This window comes from Elaeis guineensis, chromosome 8 (assembly GCF_000442705.2).
Source record: "Elaeis guineensis isolate ETL-2024a chromosome 8, EG11, whole genome shotgun sequence".
Classification (NCBI taxonomy): Eukaryota; Viridiplantae; Streptophyta; class Magnoliopsida; order Arecales; family Arecaceae; genus Elaeis; species Elaeis guineensis.
The window spans coordinates 673,753-692,963 of record NC_026000.2 but is presented as its reverse complement, the minus strand read 5'-3'; the positions used below and the strand labels follow the sequence as shown (position 1 = coordinate 692,963).

At 38.1% G+C, this 19,211-nt stretch overlaps 2 protein-coding genes across 9 annotated transcripts; one reads left to right on the top strand and one right to left on the bottom strand.

The window, feature by feature from the left end:
• Positions 1 to 904: 904 nt before the first annotated feature.
• LOC105050955 (agamous-like MADS-box protein AGL80) lies at positions 905 to 1,603 on the bottom strand. Its single transcript, XM_010931181.1, has one exon. The coding sequence runs from the start codon at positions 1,601 to 1,603 to the stop codon at positions 905 to 907; it is 699 nt and encodes a 232-aa protein (XP_010929483.1).
• A 4,806-nt stretch (positions 1,604 to 6,409) lies between these two features.
• LOC105050887 (methyl-CpG-binding domain-containing protein 2) lies at positions 6,410 to 18,586 on the top strand. 8 transcript variants are annotated; one of them, XM_073261764.1, is made up of 7 exons: positions 6,412 to 6,693; positions 7,129 to 7,170; positions 8,353 to 8,523; positions 8,625 to 8,937; positions 17,045 to 17,098; positions 17,260 to 17,423; positions 18,116 to 18,586. In XM_073261764.1, exons 3-7 carry the CDS (start codon positions 8,394 to 8,396, stop codon positions 18,328 to 18,330), a joined length of 876 nt encoding a protein of 291 aa, XP_073117865.1. In that variant the 5' UTR covers positions 6,412 to 6,693; positions 7,129 to 7,170; positions 8,353 to 8,393; the 3' UTR covers positions 18,331 to 18,586. The 8 variants fall into 8 exon arrangements, with proteins under 8 accessions (XP_029122154.1, XP_073117865.1, XP_073117864.1 ...); XM_073261763.1 differs by having other exon boundaries at positions 7,129 to 7,199; XM_073261762.1 differs by lacking the exon at positions 7,129 to 7,170 and having other exon boundaries at positions 6,413 to 6,693.
• The last annotated feature ends 625 nt before the right edge of the window (positions 18,587 to 19,211 follow it).

The window sequence follows — 19,211 nt, the reverse complement described above, 5'->3', positions numbered from 1 at the left end:
GTTTAGAGAACCAGTATAATCATTTTTATTCCAGTTATTTGTTCTACTCCTTTTGTTTTACAATGATGAATCACTCGCTTTGACAATGTATAGTCATTTATTATGATTCAAATATATATTATTTTGTTAATGTCTTATTCCATGTAGGTTTAGAACTTTCTACTGTCAATATTATTTGGTGTTGCCTCAAAGAGTTAGTGAAGGACTTACATTTTCTCTTATTACAATCAAATACATAATATGGTATAAACAGATATGTTGAATGCAATGACATGGGCTGTCCTTGAAGTATGCTTTACATTATAAAATAGTTCAAATGTTTACGATTTTGTGTTCTTTGATTTTTTTTAATATAATTATTTTATTTCTTCTCTCATTATGGAATGAGCCATTCTTTTGTTAGTACCCTCACGGGCATAATCGCTAATCACATGAAAATTGTTGTCTCATTTGTTTAATCTTCTGAAGGTAATGTGCTCCCAAAAATGTGTATAAACAGAAATCATGTGCTTGTTTCTTCACGGCACCAAGCATTTTATGTTTCTCTTTAACTCAATCCCATTACTTGTGAGCAGCTTTATCAGCTCCATTCAAAATTGAATGGGATTCTTTTCCGAGAGCCATGCATGCTAAATATGCTTATCTTTTCATTATTAAAAAAATATACATGAAAGAGTCATTAATTCTTGCTGAAAACTGAGATTTAAAATTTTCAATGACATTGTCATCTTGCAATGTTTATTAACATGGATAATAAAAGAGAGAAAAAGAAAAGCATAGTGACATATTGAAGTTAAGACCACAATGCTAAAGACATTATTGGTGCTGCGGTTGAAAAGTCGAAAAACTAAATATCTATCTCTATTGGTACTGCAGTAGGTACTACTACGAACACCACCTTAGTTCAAGGAAAGTAAGCATCCAACCATGGGTTATTATGATCTATGTAGGGTTGCACGACTTCATTTCCACAAATCATTAGGTCATGTGGATTCATTATTTCAGTGAACCATTCTTGCCTCTGAAGTTCCTCCATGGCAACCTCCAAAGATATTTTTTCTTTGATATTTGATGGCCCTTCGACTTTCTTCTTCTCCTCTTTCATCCCCTCCACCATCTTTGATGCGATCTCTCCTTTTGAATGCTCTATCCTCTCTTGTACTTTATTTACCTTCATCTCAATAAGCCATGCGAGGCTTGTCATATCTTCAATAGTCACGGTGTGTAAGCTCCTCCCTGCCAAGCCTTGATACATCAATAGGATTGTCTCGAGCTCTCTGTTCTCTCTATCTTGCTTCCTGAGTTGTTCTTGTAGCTTCATGATCCTCTGACGCATGAAGCCTTCTTGGTTCATCATTTTTTTGCTTTGCTCCATCTCGGGCATTTTCTTTAGCTTTGTAAGCACACGCATAGCATCTGGCACTGATGGCCATACCTCCGCTTCTGGTTCATTTGGCCCATAGACAATCAAACATGCTTTGACATCACATAAAGTGCTCAATTCACTTACCTTCTTCATCAAACCCTTCTTTCTCTTCTTAAATGTAGCTCTCCTAGCTGAATCATTGACAATCCACTCAAGCTTCACCTTCTTTCGAGCCATGAGTACGAAGAGAGATCAAAATTTGGCTAAAAGCAACAAGGAATGAGGCAACATCTTCACTCACCTTGCTTTTATATTGATATACATAGGAGGAGAGTATTATTTGGATGCACAAGAGAGATTCGGACACTTAAGAGTGGCATGATGGATTTGATGGCATTTTATTATGATTTTGATGAATCAATTTTTATGCTCAGGCAAGAAATCTCAATAGTGATTTGAAGATTATTAATCCATTAGGATAGACTAGACCATTTGATCTATGACAACCAATTAGGCTTTAACAATAAATATACTATAGATGTTTCTTTGTTGCCCATGGCTGTATGCATTTACTTTTAGCCATGTGATGGCAAATAATTTATGAATATTTTGATATTGTAAGCCAATTTGGTCTCCGTCATAAATAATTGCTATTTAAGATTTGCTATTCCTCTTCCTCCTCTTCTTCTTTTTTTACATTTATTTATTTATTTTTGAGTTGGGGGGGGGGGGGCGCGATGTTGTTTTGGCTTTTCGATCCTCATGTGAGCTTGAAAAAAAAATGATGGCATGCCACTTCTCCTTCTAAAGTTTCATATAGATATTGATCGTAAAGAACTCATCAAGTGATCAATCTTGACATCAAGTTTACCTTGTTTATTGATCTCTATCAAAAGGCATCTATCTCCATGTTGCAATCTTGCTCATGTATTTTTCCTTTCAATTTCTTGTTGAATTTGATCAGTTCAAGAAAATATCAAAATTGTGATGATTGATGGATGTAGATTGTGGCATTGCCTAGAAATAAAAAATACTATTAAATTTTGTAGGACTATGATATTATCTCTCACCTTAGTGGATAACTGACATATTTGTTTTGTTATTATATATTTTTATAGCTTGTTCAATGATATATAATAATCTAATCTTTGATGATTTGATATCTAGATAAGATCAACAATAATAAATTCTTTTTATATAGCTGGAAGAATTGATATCATGATCACAGCATATTTAAAATAAACTAATATCCTTTCCTTTGTTTGGGAAAAGAATCTATAATCTAATCAATGTCACATATTGCATTAAATTATTTTTAATTATTTTTTGATTTTTTCAAAAAATAAAGAATACAATTTCCATTTCTATTCCACCTTAGAAAAAATTCGCATTTACTGAAAAATAATTTTCCTTTATTGTTGTTGTCTTAGCCATCAGCTAGCTATATGTATGTATGCACAACAACAAGAAAAAAATGTACACATGCATGCACACCGACGCTTCTATAAATTTTGATATTGTTACATTTATCTTTAATTTTATTAGTATTTATTTTACAATTTATACGAAACATTTCAAATCAATAAGGTGGCTATGCACCCATAAAAATTAAATTAACAAACTATGTGACTTCATCTTTAGTTTAGACATTATAAAAAAACTAACTAGATCTATAATACCTAAGTAATAAAAAAACAGCATGAAAATATAGATAAAAAATATGAGTGATTTCCTTGTGTTCCATTGTGGATATTTTATTATTGTTTTTCTCTTTGTTGCGGTATAGAAGTATAAGGTACTAAAAGCTTTATTTTATTGGAATTAATTGTCCACCATGCTAATAATCAAAGAAGATACATAGAAGTTTCTTTTTTTTTCCAGGAATGCCAAACCTTGCATAGTCTTTTGTTCATTCTCTTGCAATATGTGCACTGCGTGAAGTGATACATAATTTTGTTTAAATTGATGACCCACTTGATTAAAGCCCCCAAAAGTTTACCAAGGAGAGAACCAATATGTGATCTTTAATAGAAATAAGTATTTTGTTTTTTATCTTCCTTATTATTTCATTGATATTATATATAATTTTTTTTATTATTATTACAAATAAAGCTAGTACTCTCAATATTAATTGCAAAGATTTTGTTATAGTACTTGTTTATAATATTTTATTATAAAAAATATTTAAGATATTATCGTATTATTATATTTTTTAATATCTTATTATTTTTTTCACAATCGAGTATCTTGATATGGTCGGATCCGATGTATGTTGGTTGAAATAATTGCATGTGACTTATTGTACAAAAGGGTATATTTGGTATGTATGTTTTATGAATCATGGTATCTTTTGACATTGAATCTATATGGATAGCAGCCATTGTTAATTTCTCATTTATTATGATTATATTGATGTTGGTGTGTGGAAATTTTTATTGGACTATAAAGTTTTTCATGATAATTTTTTTTTTTTAATTTTTTAGAGTTAGAATATATATATATTTGGCCATGGTTGGGATCACGATTAGAAAGATTGATTAGATAGAGCATCATCAATACTAATCGAATATCAAATTTGCTAAATTATGTAAGGTTTAATATTTGTTAATGCAGAATATTTGTTATAAGTTAAGATCAATAATATTCATAGAATTTTGAGACTGTAAGAAATTTTACAAGTCTTACATATTCTTTAGGGTTTATCTTAAAGTGTGCGGCCATCGCATACTCGATTTGAATGCTGGGTTCGAAGCATTAAAGAGTAGTAATTTAAAATTTTATTTTTTTTGTAAGACTCGATGCATGTGATTACTAAAATTCATCCAAATAACATGTAATACATAATATCGAATAAGTCACAAACCCTTCTTCCCTGTAACTTTCTCTGATGCTACACATCGCTCGCTTCCTCCTCCTCCGCCCACCTCTCCATCGTCCGGATTCGTCATTGCACGCCACCCCCCCTTTCTCCTCCTTCTCTACCCATCTCTCCTCTTTCTCCTCCTCCTCTACCCATCTCTCTGTTGTTTACCTTCTCGCCTTCGTACGCCATCCTTTTCCTGCTCCTCCTCTATCACCCTCGACAAAGACCGAAGCTCCCTCCTCTTCCCTCCTTATGGTGGTGCAAACCTCTGTGGTGGTGTGAACATGACCCGCCTCACCCCCCCTCCACTCAACAATCAAAAAAAATAAAAAAATTCCCTCCCTTTTCTCTTCCTCCATGAATGATAATGACCTAACTACCTCCTCTTCCTTCACTGTCCTCGACATACTCCCCATCTTTCCTCCTCCACTCTCAACAAAGAGTCTTCCCCCAACTTCTCCTCGGACCTCTCCCAACTCCACCACCACTTCCATCGAGAAATCATGATTTGGAAGAGGAGAAGTGGGATGAAGATTTTCGATAGAAAAAAAAAATGATATTTAATTTGATCATTTTAATGTTCAAAATTTTGATATTTAAAATATTTATTGCATCACTTCGGTTGTTAATAAAGATATCTAGGTTGTTAATAAAGATATCTAAGTCATCCATCGCTGATCCGACGGCCAAACATAGATTAACTATAAAAATATTAAACTATCTTTTGGGCCACCGGCGAAAAACCCCAGCTGCTGACAGCTTGCTAGGTTAGCCCTTCGCTCTCTATTTCTATAGTTAAATTAATCAAAAATAATAATATTATTTTATTCCTAATTACTCTCTACCAGGTTTACAAACCAGAAAAACCGTTTTTCTCTAGTCATCCAAGCTCACCCTCTGCTTCGCCGGCGACGGCCCCGCCCTCCACGGCGGCTAGCACGTCGTCGTCGCGATAATGTCGGAACATCTTGGCGATGAGTGCTTCGGCCAATCCGTCCGCTACGTCCGTCCCGACCTCTCCTGTCCCTCTCTAGTCCCTCCAGGGTCCACCATTCTAAGAAGACCACCTTCTGCCCCACCTCCGGCGCCGCAGTTGGCGCCAACCCCGCAACCCCGCTCTCCACCTCCCTCCTGCTCCTCCGTCGAGAAAATCGTCGGTTAAAATCTTTGACATGTTTTCGTATTTTAAGCAAACCACCAAGCCCTCCTCTTTCCGGCGAGCTTGGCGACGGTTACCGGCGGCAGCTTGGTCCCAGTGTGGAGACTCGATGATGAACAAATGCCATCTTTCCGTTTCTCCGTTGATGCTTTGATTTGTGAGACCGATGTCAGTTTAGGTTGTGCTCTGTTTTGGACTCAGCTTTGGATTTTTTCGCAAGTGGACGAACTAGCGAACGAGAACCATCACAAGATCGGCTCTGCGGGGAGCAAGCAGAAGAAAGCGATGGTGATGTTTCAATCTTTGCTGGTTTTTTGGGGCTAAAGACGGGATTTTCTTACGATGGGGTTTGATCTGGAGAGAGGGGTTTGGAGGTGGGTGGGGCCAATGATACGGCTTGGGAATGAAGACAATGGTCCGCCATGGCTGAAGCTTCTTCCGAAGACACCCTTCTGCATTCCGTACGGTGTTCAGGGCGATTACGGCGAGAGGGAATGCGATATGTACCGCTTGGATTGGATGGGTTCCGGTTGTATCCTTCGCGCCAAAAAATAATTCACCGCCTCTCGCGATGTCAACCGTTTCTCATTTCGAGAACCGAAAGATATCGAGTGCTTTGCGATCTTTGCAATGATAGATCCAACGGTCGACCTCACGATAGAACATCAATCATTCTTTCGCGCTAAAGATAAAACCCGGCTTCTGCTTGGTTCGCTCGGAAGTATATAATGGCAGGCTCCTGGAAATGTGGCATCGTGGATTCGGACCAGCATCCGGTCACCGTCCGGCCGCTTGTTTCACGTCCCCAACCCCGCCATCAATGCCTGGCGCTCGCTTTCATCTCCTTTCTCGTGTCGCGATATCCCGAGATTTTCCGACTCAGCTATCTGCTCCGCACCACCAGACGCGCTTTCCATCCAACGTGTCGGTCAGCGTAACCTGGTCCCCACGCCTTCAGGACAGGCGATCCCGGTTCTTTCCTTCGTCATCGGGAGAACAATAAATGCGGAGGTTAAATAGAAACACCATACATCCTCCCATGTGGAGAAGTGGGGCGGAGCACCGGAACACCTCCGTATCCTCCAAAAGGATACGTCCTCTCACCGTCCCCGAGGGGTATAGATAGGGAAGGGCGGGGCGGGAGAGATTGCTTCTCTCTCCTCGTCGGATCTCGGGGCGAGCGATACATCTCCAAGATCCACCCGCTCGGATACTTTGTATCGCCGGTCTGCCTGTCCATTTGACCGCCGGCGCTTTTTGCTTCGAAACCGGTGCGAGAATCGATCGCCACGGAGACCCGCGGTGGTGCGTTTGATTTTCACGTCTTTCTGCATTATTTCTTGCATTCACTTGCATTATGTCTCATAGTCCGCGATCGGATGGGTTGTTGGGGGTTTTGGTTCCTGCGTCGTACGTCGTGTTGGTTCTAGCAGTGGAGTTCGGACTTCTTTAGGAAGATTTGACCTTCCCTTTAGTTGCCTTTGGGAATTAGGTCTTACTTTTGTCCGCCGAAGAATATTCTTGCTGGATCTAGCTGCCTTTGGGATTTATATGCAGCTAAAAGTTTATATCTTTCTCTTTTTTCCTAGGTGATTTGTTCATTTATTTTTCTGATTTCTTTTTTTCATCCATGAATTGAACGCATTTGCCATATAAAAGGAAACAATATGATCGCAGCAGTTTCAACTTATTTCTTATAAAAGGGCTTGATGTTCTAATCCTTGTGCTTTTCTGTTTTAGGGTGGTTGATGACGGGACAGCAGTCTTGATTGCGATTTCTGTGTAAAGATAGTATCTTTGATCATCCAGAGGCACTTTTCAAGATTTTTTTTTTCGTTTTATTTCTTCTTGCTGTGGATATTTGTCCATTTTCAGCCTCTGCTTTCAACAATCCTTTAGCTGTCTATTGAAATGCGATGCTTGCGATAATCTAAGCATTAAAAAATATTACAAAGGGCGTCAAACTTTAAAGCTTAAGCAGATATAGTGCTAGAAATTTTTGCAAGTAATAAAATAAGGAAAGACTATAGAAGATCATGAATTGTATTAGGCAAGTAATGGGAAGAATTGATATGGTATGGACATTTCTTATGAAGATCATCATACCCTAAAGTGAATGAAGCGCGGACCTTTTGGGGAAATGGAGTAATAATGCGTTTGAGATGCATTGCTTCACTGAAGATGTACTCTCGATGTGTGAATGATTGCCTCTGTCACAAACTAGCCTGCAAAAATATGAGATAAAGCTTGTTGGCATGTATGCGGCCATTGATGAGGATTGCTGCTTAATACTTGCTGAAATTCAAAGAAAAGTAACTGGAATTGCACTAAGGGTATGGCTAGAGTACCAGCAGCACCCTTTGTACTAGACTAGAGAAAGGTTAGATTGTATTGCAGCTAGATTTGATTAACAGCATCTGGCAGGATGTCTGAGACAAAGTTCTAGGGTTCAAGAACTGGGTATGTACGAAGTGCAATGGTTCTTTTGAGTCTCTATAGGGCTACTGCAACATGTTCAATTGTTTTGAACCAATCAACCAAGCGTAACACTAATCCTAGGAAAATTGATTAACACTTTTTCGTTCCAGCAAATTTGATATGCGTCAACTTAGCTATGTTGTAAGCTGAGAGGCTGAGACAAATGAGAGGCATTGGAGGAATGGTGAGACACTGTTATAGTTCAGAGTGGCTTAGGGAGTGGAAGTGAGAATGTAGTTCAGGAACAGTAAAGTTAACAATCTGGACTATTAAAATGTCTGCCTATGAAAGTGTGATTCCTAAAATCTTTTAGCAGTCAATCCATTCCAATGAGAATCCAAGCAACAGCTTGATTTTTATTTTAGACTTTTTTTCCAGTTTCAAAAGCATACTCTTGCAAAAGCATTAGTTTGGGACTGAATATTTTTATTGCTTGCAGAAAAGTCTCAATTAGTGCCTCTGTAATCTTATGGCTTTTGACAACAGGGTTTGGGCGAATTAAGTTCAGATGCAGTCAAATCTAGAAGATGCTCGCCATAAGCCTAAGAAGGAATGTTTGCCATGGCCTTCAAAAAGTAGTCGTAAAAGGTCATTTGGTGATGCTGAGGTTGATGCAGAGAGTGGTGGTGATCAATCTCTTGAAAGTGCTTCAAATCAGTTAGTGCTTTACAACCCTGATGCAAGTGATTCAGGTCAGGATGCTCTTGAGGTTACTGAGTACACAGAGAATCATAATTCATCACTCCAAAATTTTACAGTACCAAATTCTTCTAGCCGAGTTCTGCCGTCTGTTGGGGCGTTCACTGTCCAATGTGCTTCATGTTTTAAATGGAGGCTCATTCCAACAAAAGAGAAGTATGAAGAAATTCGTGAAACTATCTTGCAAGAACCTTTTACATGTGAACGAGCTCGTGAGTGGCGGCCCGATATATCATGTGAAGATCCGACAGATATATCTCAGGATGGTAGTAGACTCTGGGCAATTGATAAACCTAACATCGCTCAACCTCCTCGTGGCTGGGAAAGGTTGCTTAGAATCAGAGGTGAAGGAAGCACTAGATTTGCAGATGTGTATGTCCTTCCTCTAGTACATTCTTGAGTTTTCAAGATTAATAGGCTTGTCATTATTAAAGAATCGCTTGTTATTTTGAACTTGAAATATATACTCTATAGTCTATACTCATTTAAAGATACTTTTGCTGTTGTCACCATATGCCATGTTTCCCACAAGAGATAATTGTAATTTGCCAATGGCATTCGCAAACCTCAAAATATGAAAAGCTTTTGATCCACATAGCTAGAAGTAGGAAAGCCTTTTACTATTTTGCAGTTTTTTTTGAAAAATTTGGTTACATGAACTTTCATCTTTTGCTATATCTTGAAGTAACATTGTCTTATGAAATGTAATTGCTATTGGATAGGCTTGCTATACACATGCTTGCTTCTTTCCCCTTATGAATTTAAGGCCAGGCGTAATCTTCTTTTCTTCTTTTTTAATAATGGAACTCTAGACCTACGAACAAATTTGTGTTTTACTTTTATATTTGGTAGTTATGTCATGAGGTTATTAAGCTGAACTTTGCTCTGTTGATACTTTGTGCTATAAGATCATGCAACACTTTCTTGATTTTCACATGTCATTATCAGACAACTCAAGTAACACATTATATCAAGAAAAAGACCAACCTACTGCATCACATACATTGGAGCAAAGTATTTAAGTGGTCAAATATTTAAGCAAACATTTTGATGTGCTGCAACATATAAGTGGAAGTTCACACAGATATTGAATCAAAGTGCATTGCCTGCAAGCTAGTGAATGTTGATGGCATAAATAAATAAAACTTTGTGACCTTCATGTTTGTCATTCTGGTTAAAGAGTCATGCATATAAGGCATGCCATACTCAGTTGAGATGTTTGTGCGTAGAACTAAGGCATGCCATGCTATACCGAATCGGATGGTAAAGGGCATACCATAGCATATCGGTTCAGTATCGTACATGGTACGGAGGGTGGACTGACACTCAGTATGTTGTCAGTACGTCGAACCAGCCTCTGTATCAGGCGTATTGACATAGTAACAGGGTGGCATCGATACATGACTCAGTATTGAGATGGTATACTTTGCTTGGAACAATCTGGTGAATCACTAGTTTATGGTAGATGAATTTGGTCTTCTATAGGTTCCTTTGTTTTATGAACCATGTGAGAATTAATGCAAATGGAAATGTACCGTTTGTGCATGCTTCTCAATAAGTTTGCTTCCTAGTGATTCTTATTTTGTGCACTTAACATATGCTATGAAGTCCTTTATTGCATCACATAAATGATATAGATAATTCAAGTTGAAAATATTTCCTTGGTGTAACCTTTCTTGCATTTAATGTAGGCCAGGCCATAAACGCATTGGGCCCTTGGAAGAAAATTAATATTTGATCAGTGTACGAGATGTCTTGCATTTAATGCAGGCTAGTCTTTAAGACCCATTTGGATGCTGGAGATTCTCATTTGACAATAAGATATGTTTTAATCTATTTATAGCTGAAGAAAGAGGATCTGAGGAGAAGTTATGTAATGGGAAGGGAATACTTAATTTGATCCTAAGCAGTCTGCATAAGAAAAATCATCTATCAAGTGGAACTCATAATCCTGATATTTCTAGGATGTGGCTTTAGGACGGCTTTGATCTCAGTACTTTCTCTTTTTGAACCGTTTTTCTCTTTGTTTTTTTAAAAACTAATTAGGCATTGTCCAATTAATAGAGATGATCACGGGTTAGGCTTGGGCATAGAAAATGTCAAATGTTAAATAGGCTCGGCTTGAAGCGTAGCTAAAAATAAATATAGTTTACACCCGAGGCATGGTCCATGATCATCTCTACCGATGAATAGCGTAGCCTGCCATCCAAACAGGCCCTAAAGGTGTTTGGGTCCCTACAATAAACTAGTACAATTAGCATCATAACTCTTTGTCTGTTTCAATTCTGTCTTTTTATTTTCTATTTGAATCTTTGGGCTTTTTCATTTTTGCATATCAGAAGGCTAGCCAAGTATTAGCCACTTATTACTGTCAATTAAAAAAGCCAGTTTTCTAATGTTAGTGGATCACCCAGGTTCAAGGTGAATATGTGCCACTCTCTTGGTCATTTAATTATTCTAGTTTTTTGTGTATTACAAGGAACGTTTTGGCCTTGGTCAAATGAGTATGTAGCTGCTTCAGTAGGGCTATGTGTTGCTGAGGATTTCATGATGCCATTGCGGACCACCTTTGTGGACCTGCAAGGCAACAAGTAAAGGTCAGAGAGCTTGCTGGATTGGCTCTGATGAGGTCCTTCAATGCTTCAATCAGAGAGGGTTTATTTCGTGGGAAGGAAGAAGAAGAAAAGGGATAATAATGCCGGTACTAAAGAGCAGTGGAGCATTCACCTTTTATGGAGGGCCTTTCGAGCGTATTTATAGCTAGGATCCTGTATCTCTAGCGAAATCATATCGCAACAAACTTGAGGTTGTGCCATAATAAACTGCTGATGTGGCGTAGGAACCCAGAGACATACGATAACCACCTGGCACATGATGGAATTGTCGGATCCTCATGTACATTTGGGATGAAGGGTCTGCTCAACTTGGGTTGGTTGCCAAAATTGCTAGGCCGAGTTGAGAGATTTCAGTTTTGAAGGTCAACTGCTTCTGGTCTCCTTGTCTTAGCTCGGCTTGGGGGTCCCGATCAGAATCCCTTAGAGGATTTCTGAGGGCACCTGGATTGTTTGTGCTGCATTACTTTAATCATTTATTGCCATGTTGCTATGGAATTCTATTATAATTTTAAATAGTGCTATAATTTCTTTATTTAGCTATAAACTGAGTTAATAATGCCTTAGAGTCATAAGGATTGTATAAGGTGGTTCTGATGTCTCTTATGTGGGCTCTTGGGATATCGATTTCACCCTAAAAGGTAATCTCGTACATAGTTAATAAGTTGTTCTTGGACTCAAATCACCCAAGTTGCTCAACTTATTGTTGGTTGGCAGTAACCCCTATAAGGAGAGGTGATTTATATTGCTTGCTCTACTCTTCCATCTTTAAAGTCTAATACAAGTTAGTTTCTAGGGTGCTTCTTATGTTACCGTCTACCTATTCCTTCCATGTTTATTTTATCCACTTATGTGCATGAAAATGTTATTGGAGTGTATCCAATTGCTATTATGGGAAAATCAAGTAACTCATCAAGGCAAGGAAACATTGTTCACTGATTGCAAGGTAGATGCAACCAACCTGTGCCAAAGTAAACAGTGTTTTGGAAATTTGTTGCCAAAAAAGAATTGTCTTTAAAAACAAGATTTATGAAGAGCTTTCTCTTTTTCATAAAAACCATGAATCATGTTATGCACTATGAACCCTTTGTTGCGCATCTTTTCCTTTTTAAATCAACAAGAAAGGGGGGTTATTAAAGATTTTGTTGTTGCAAAATTATATATGAGAGAGGGCTCCATCAACGATGACAATGTGCAATCATCATCATGTAGAATAGCCATGCAAATTTATCATTGATATTTAGCAGAAGTACATTGTGGATCATGGGGAATCTTTTCCTTAGTTTGAAATTAAGGGCCTTTATCATGATAGGATTGTTAAAACTAAAAACTAATCATTTGATGAGTTGGGGACAGATTTACAGAATTCTTCTGAAGCTCACCAGTTTCCTGCTTTAGGCCTGTGTCACCTTGAATTGACATGGAGAAAATTTGTTCTCATCACAAATATGGATATGAAATTAGACTATATCAATGATAATGAAGCATATTTTGCCTTTGGAATCTTGATATTCGTTTTTAAAGTCATTATGACCACATGGGAAAACTATATCCATGTAAGTTTATCCTTTTTTCCGTAAGGATAACATGATGGACTGTGCCAAGTCCTCTCATTCATGGTCTAAAATGAGGTTCTTCATGATGTCGCAGCTGTTAATAAGTTGCCATTATGATAAATTGCAAGGTTGTCAAAAGTGGTCATCTAGGTGTGAGTGCATCGGTGCCTGATATAGGCCCACTGCTCAGGTGCTCGATGCTTTCCATGCTATGTGGGGCGGCCACTTGGGTGCCAAGGTTGGTACCTAGGCAAAGTGCCTAGCCACCTACAAGCTGCTTTATTACCAGGGGGTGCCTATTTCAAGTTTAGGGATCTTATATATGTGTGTGTTTTTTCAGCATGAGTTGCTTTCGAGCGATCCGTTCAATCAGAAAGGAAAGAACCTGAGCTCCAGCAGTTGTCAATGATTTGAGAAGAAACTTTCAGACAACAGGGAGTAGGAAGCCAGGGATGCATCTGTCCCGGGTGGCTTTCTCCTTTGTTGAAGAGGGCTTCTCAGGTTCTTGGCTAGTGCTCTCGGGGAAGGGAAAGAATGGTTCCATGGAGCTTCGGCTACTCCAGGAAGCAGTAGATATCTGTGAATGATGGATCAATAGGGACCTTATTATCTGTGGGCTTTTCCATAATATGCTCTTCATTTTTACTTTCAGTTCAGGATAGTGGTTAAGATAGAGGTGAATCAACATGTGAAAAGCATCAATGAAGGGGAAACTGAAACTTCTTGTTCGAAAGGGAATTTCAGATCCAATTTCACAGCCAAAAAGAGTTGGGGCCTGAACTCCTCTCTTGTTCAATTGTTGCACTCACCGAGGAAGCCAAGAGGATCACTGAGAAGCGGAGCAAGGGCTGGATCTACTCAGTAAGAGATGTCAGTGCTCGACACTTCGTCTTGACCAACATCATGCGCCGTTTCCACATCACCTTTTGCTATCAATCAATGCTTTCATCTTCTTCTATGGGACTCCACGAAAAAAGAGAGACTGAAAGCTCAGTTCGAACACCGTTTATCTTGATCCTCATCCTGAGAAACAAAGAAGAAAGCATAGGTTATATATATATATATATATATAATGAAGTGGCAGGATTAGGGAGCCGCCTTGTCCTAGGATGCATTCAGTTTCCTGAATTCCTCTAGACCAGGCTGTCTTGGTCCAATAGATCTGGATTGTTGCATTGTGCAACTTGGATACCCTAAGCATCTTGGATGCCATTTTTTTAAAAAAAAAATTTGCTTCATTTTTGTTTGTTAATAGTCATCCCAGTCCATCTTGTATTGTCCTGGTACCATACCAACCTAGCTGTAGGCTGGATCAGGCCCCAGTTTCAAGATTTAAACCTTTATGAAGGTTTACATTTAACAAGTCTTGTAGTGTAATTATCAAATCACTTTAAGGCTATCTTTCCTTAAGACCACTGCCATACCAAATCTATGTAATATCAAGCATCCATCAAGCTGCCCTTTCTTAATTCTAGACCTTCCTCTCCACTGAGTGGAGGGTTGAGGGCAATAAACAAGGAAAAGAGGAAAACCTGGAGCTTAGGGCTATTATGTTTGTGATAATTTGATCACAATGCTATAGTATTAATTTTATTAATGTCGTAGGTTTTTTAACTGTGAGTTCTACCTGGCTGTCTAGGTATTATGTTTGTTCTCCCTAGCCATTTAGGGGTCTGAGTACCTTGGCATTTTGACAAGTTTCCGAATGAGTTCATATTGAAAACCATCTAAGTGGGATTTAGTAAGTTTTATTGTTCATAATGGATGCTTTCCAATTCCTTCCACAGTAGATGTTCTGTGACAACGTTCTCACATGTTTTTTTTAATTAAATGTTGATCAATGAGAATCCACAGTAGCTGTTTATTTATTCTTATGATCTCCTTCATCACCTGTAATACTTTATGCACAGGGAAGCATGTTGACCCTTATTTCTTGTTTTCTAGGCATGTGGACCCATCTTTGTAGTTTCTTGTAGTACATGGACAGCAATATACACTGGAAGATGAACGGACTGATGGAGTTGTCCTTATCATTTCCTTGGATTTGAAGTTTTCGATGTATGGTAATGGACAGAAGCAAGAAGATTTTTTCAAGTGGTCAATTAGTCTTACGAATTCCGAAAGCTCATGTTAGTAAGGACAAATGCAGTTTGATCCCAAAACATATGATGAAAGATAGCATGATGAAAGTCATATGGTGTAATTATGTAGAAGAAAATGTGATACAAGTAAAATTTGTGCCAAGTTATTTTTAGATGGATATCTCTAATATGGAATAATGTATTAACCATCGTTCTTATGCAAGTTAGCACCACCATGGTATGCCTAACGGATCATGTGCTATCTGCATTTGATTTTTATTGATATGGAAAGCTAAGTGACAAAGTTGAAAGTTATGCCAAATACATTAGGAAAATCTATAATTTTAGCATTTTATCATTTTTCACTATAGTCTGGTAATGCATGGGCTTGCATGAACACTCATATAAAAAAATTATCTCCTCCATATTGTAGCTCAGGTCAAACTACATATATGTTATTGCTGATGAATGGATTCTGAAAATATGTATCACGCCATTTAAAGAAATAAAGCACAATTTCACTACAACTCAAAACAAATATAGGGAACTATATTTTTTATGTAAAAGCTTAATTGTTAAGAGATAATGTCTTTAGGGGCAGTGTAAAACTCTACCTGTATGATGATTTGGAATGCTATCAAGGGGACATGGGATGAGAGTTGGGAGTTAATGTTATTAGAGCAAGGCCATAAATATAGAGCTTCCGAATCCTGGAGGCTTGATTTTAGGAATCTTAAGCTGCATCCATCTGGATACCAGGTGAAATTTAGTCTCATGAAAGCAAATGAGTTCTCTAAGATTCTTCAGTAGGTACAGCATTATGTGGAGAAGGATTGTGTGATTTTCCAGTTGTAATGCTTTATGTTCAGAAGCTCGGTGATGTATTGGATACTTGGAATCAGCATTTCCTTGGGGCAACATTGTGAGAACTTGCATGAAGAGGGCAATGTCCTAGTGCATGAGAACTTGCCGCAACAAGGCCTCTCTCTGAGAAATGATTTTTAAAGGAGTCTTCGTTTGTCATTTCTGCTATTTGGTCGGATTGTTTATTTGTATCTTGAGGTGAATCCACCTCATTGCACAAATATGCACCAGCATGATGCCAGAAGGTTCACATAATTAGTTGTATTTGTTTCATGCCATTATGGTTCGATTTTCATGTTGGCAATGGTTCTCTGTTTTGTACCTGCAGTACATTCTAAAGCTTTTCTGAAACCATCATAATTGTTGGAGCGTTTGCTTTCAAGGAGGGGAGAAGGAAGAAAACTTATGCCCACTTCTTGTAGACAATTCTGTTTGGGGCTCTTTTTCCTCTCTCTCTCTCTCAATCTTGCTTCTGTTGTTGCCTGCTTAAAATTTTACTGTCTGGTCTATATTAGAAAAATGAATATCTGAAGATTACAGACAACTTTTACAGGGGTTCTAGTTTGATGTATTTTATCTAGTTTGTGCTTGTGTGAAACATTATGCTCTCATAGTCTTGCTTGGTGCTTAAGTGAAATCATTTCCTTGTTTAATTGTGAGATGGCATGTGTGGTTCATGTAGTCTTAGTTTGTTGGACTTGTATTAGATTTTACCATTAAAGTGGTGGATGTTTTTGATTGGTGGAGGGGAGTTCTTAAGAATTTATGGATGTGTCCTGCTTTTGGCAAAAGAGGTGTGGGTGGTTGCTGTTATTAGATTAAATAATGTGGCACAGGCAAAATTAGAGCATCGTCCAGGATTTTCCTAGTTCAGTACCTTCCCTTTTAGGACTTTAATGTAATGTCATTAAATTTAAGTCCTAGAAGGGAAGGCACTGAAGTAGGAAAATCTTGGAGGATGCTCTTATTTTGGCATTAGCCAGGATTATGGTGCAACCATGCTTTCAATACTATCTGTGACTGTTGGAGTGAAGTTTTTTCTTGATTAGCAGAAGCAAATGTTCTTAAATGGTTTTTTGCTCCCCACAAGAAAACTTGTTGTTACTTTTATGATGGTAGCTTCTGGATAATTTCTATTTTACAAGCCTTTATCTCTTTATCCAATATTTGTTGCTTTTTTAGTCTTTCTATTAATATGCCGCATATTAAAATAATTCTGCTTATGCATGAGTCAGTTGACACCCTAGGAAAACTTAATCTATCGCCAATGCCAACGCCAGTATGGAGTACACTTTTAAACTACGTATGTAATGTTGGTAATTTAATTTGAACTATTGTGTTAACAATGACTCTAATATTTTTCCAGGTATTATGTTTCTCCATCTGGGAAGAAACTTCGGTCAATGGTAGAGGTTGAAAAGTATGACTGAAATTTATTGCACTCATGCCTCACCAAATGTTTCAAGATTGTTAATCATGCCTTCCTATTCCTGATTCTTTATATTCTGGATTTTGTTTGGATAAGCCTGCATCCTTTTTGTTTGGTTTGTGAACATTTTGAGCAAGCTATTGCACGTGCAGGCATTTGAAGGAACACCCAGGGGGTGGTGTCAATAAATCTCAGTTTTCATTTCAGATCCCTAAACCTCTGCAAGAGAATTATGTGAGAAAACGTTCTTCACGTGTAACAAATCCTTGTGATGGTGCTGGCCTGGGATCGCCAAGGCCTCTTGAACCAGAAGATGGTATGTGATTGTAGTGAAAGTTACTTGGTGTTCTTTCAGAGCCCTATCTACTGCAAAATTGTCCTGCAAGCTCTTTGTGCGCTTGGTCTTTTTAGTAATGAATAAATTCTGGTACCAACTTTGGGGCCATTCAACCTAAGAATTTCCTTTATTGCCGTGGTATCTGTTTTGTAAGATATAGCTGTTTATCTTAAAGAAATGTTCTGCGATTATGATGTGAGCTGGAAGGGTCAGGAGAGAGTTAATGACAACTATAACCTGTTGGCATGTAATCTCTATGCGGTTACTTGGGAAACACTTAATGATTTATGAATTCTTTGTGCAATCATTTCGTTGAATCTGCACATAAAATATCATGAGAACCAGCCTTGGTATATCACTCATGAAAACATGATATATCCTGTGACCATATTTTGGGATCTTTTTTCATTTAGTTCTTACAATTTGTGTTATTCATGTCTTTTAGTTGCCAAGTCTCATCAAATTTTGCACGTATTCTCATGGTATTTCTGATTTTTGTGTAATCCACCCTATACGTTTACCTCGATACGATCAGATTTTAATCATTTCTCTTATTGAGAGATTGCAATTTTCTTGCTAACTTATGGGATATTGAACTTTTTGCCAGAACATAGACCTCAAAACCATGGTGCTAATCAGGCTAATACCATGCATGGTTGTTCTTGGTGCAGTGAACCCCCTCTCCTGGGCAGCTCCTACTCGGAAGGAGCTTGAGAGTGGTGGACTGGGTTCATCGATTCCTTCTCATGGGGCGCTGGGTTGTTTCCCTCCTGATGAACCTGCACCATTGCCTCCAGCAAAGAAGAAAACAACCGGGACTTCATCCAGACATATGTACGATAGTTCTGTGTATGATCAGCCAAAGATCAAGTTAGAAGATGCTTAACAATCCAGAAATGCTTCTATGAGCTGTATTGTGATGTCTCCTCTGCCTTGCTGCTGTGGTTGTGATGCTATTTGTTTTCTTTTTCCTCTAGTGTAGCAAAGTGAATGATAGGCATAAACATGCAGGGCAAGAAGGGTGTGCCTTTTTGTTAGCTTGGTTGTGGAATGCTCAAAGTTTTGGCACAGAGAGATACCAACATGTATGATATTCTGAATATGAATGAGATTACAGCAATTTAATTACCTTTGGCAGTGTCCTTGCTGTTTGTTTGTTGGGTGCCTGGGTGATGACTTTGATGCTTCGTGTTTTTGAGAGAACCAGACTTCTCTTGCTGGGTAATTATGAACAGCAGAACATGGGTTAAAAGAAACGCTATGTTAAGTATGTTCGCATCGATGATGGGCTGACATCCACCCATGTCATGTGATTAAAGACTTTCTTTTTTAAATTACTTGATATATACACTTATTTGCCGTTATTCTTTTGGGAGTAAGAGCCGAACTGTTTACGGTTGTTGGAGGTGTTAAAAGAGGTTGCATAGGTTTCTCATTTCTCAAAGAATGAGAGATGTTGACTTTGTAGCCATGCGTGAATGGAAATATGGATGCTACAAAATTGGAGATGATGTTGATTTAGATGAAAAAATCATGCAAATCAGAGACAGTTGGACATCTTTGAGTGATCTTTTTTGATCCGGTCCGCTGAAGCCAAATTTTCGTGATGCTGAATGCCAACTGCTGCTAGTCAAGTATGGTATATCTAACATCTTCTTTTCTATTAATTAAAGAAAATTTCTACACCATGCAGCGCCACGTAGGACATTTTTGGTATCCTTCGTTCCATGTAGCCCGAGCATGCAATTTTTGAGCAACTGACCTCCC

Coding starts and splice junctions, on each gene's coding strand:
- LOC105050955 (XM_010931181.1), bottom strand. CDS start 1,603: ATGGCTCGAAAGAAGGTGAAGCTTGAGTGGATTGTCAATGATTCAGCT.
- LOC105050887 (XM_010931099.4), top strand. CDS start 8,375: ATGCAGTCAAATCTAGAAGATGCTCGCCATAAGCCTAAGAAGGAATGT. Junction 8,938..17,044: donor AGCACTAGATTTGCAGATGT/GTATGTCCTTCC, acceptor ATATTTTTCCAG/GTATTATGTTTCTCCATCTG. Junction 17,099..17,259: donor TCAATGGTAGAGGTTGAAAA/GTATGACTGAAA, acceptor TTGCACGTGCAG/GCATTTGAAGGAACACCCAG.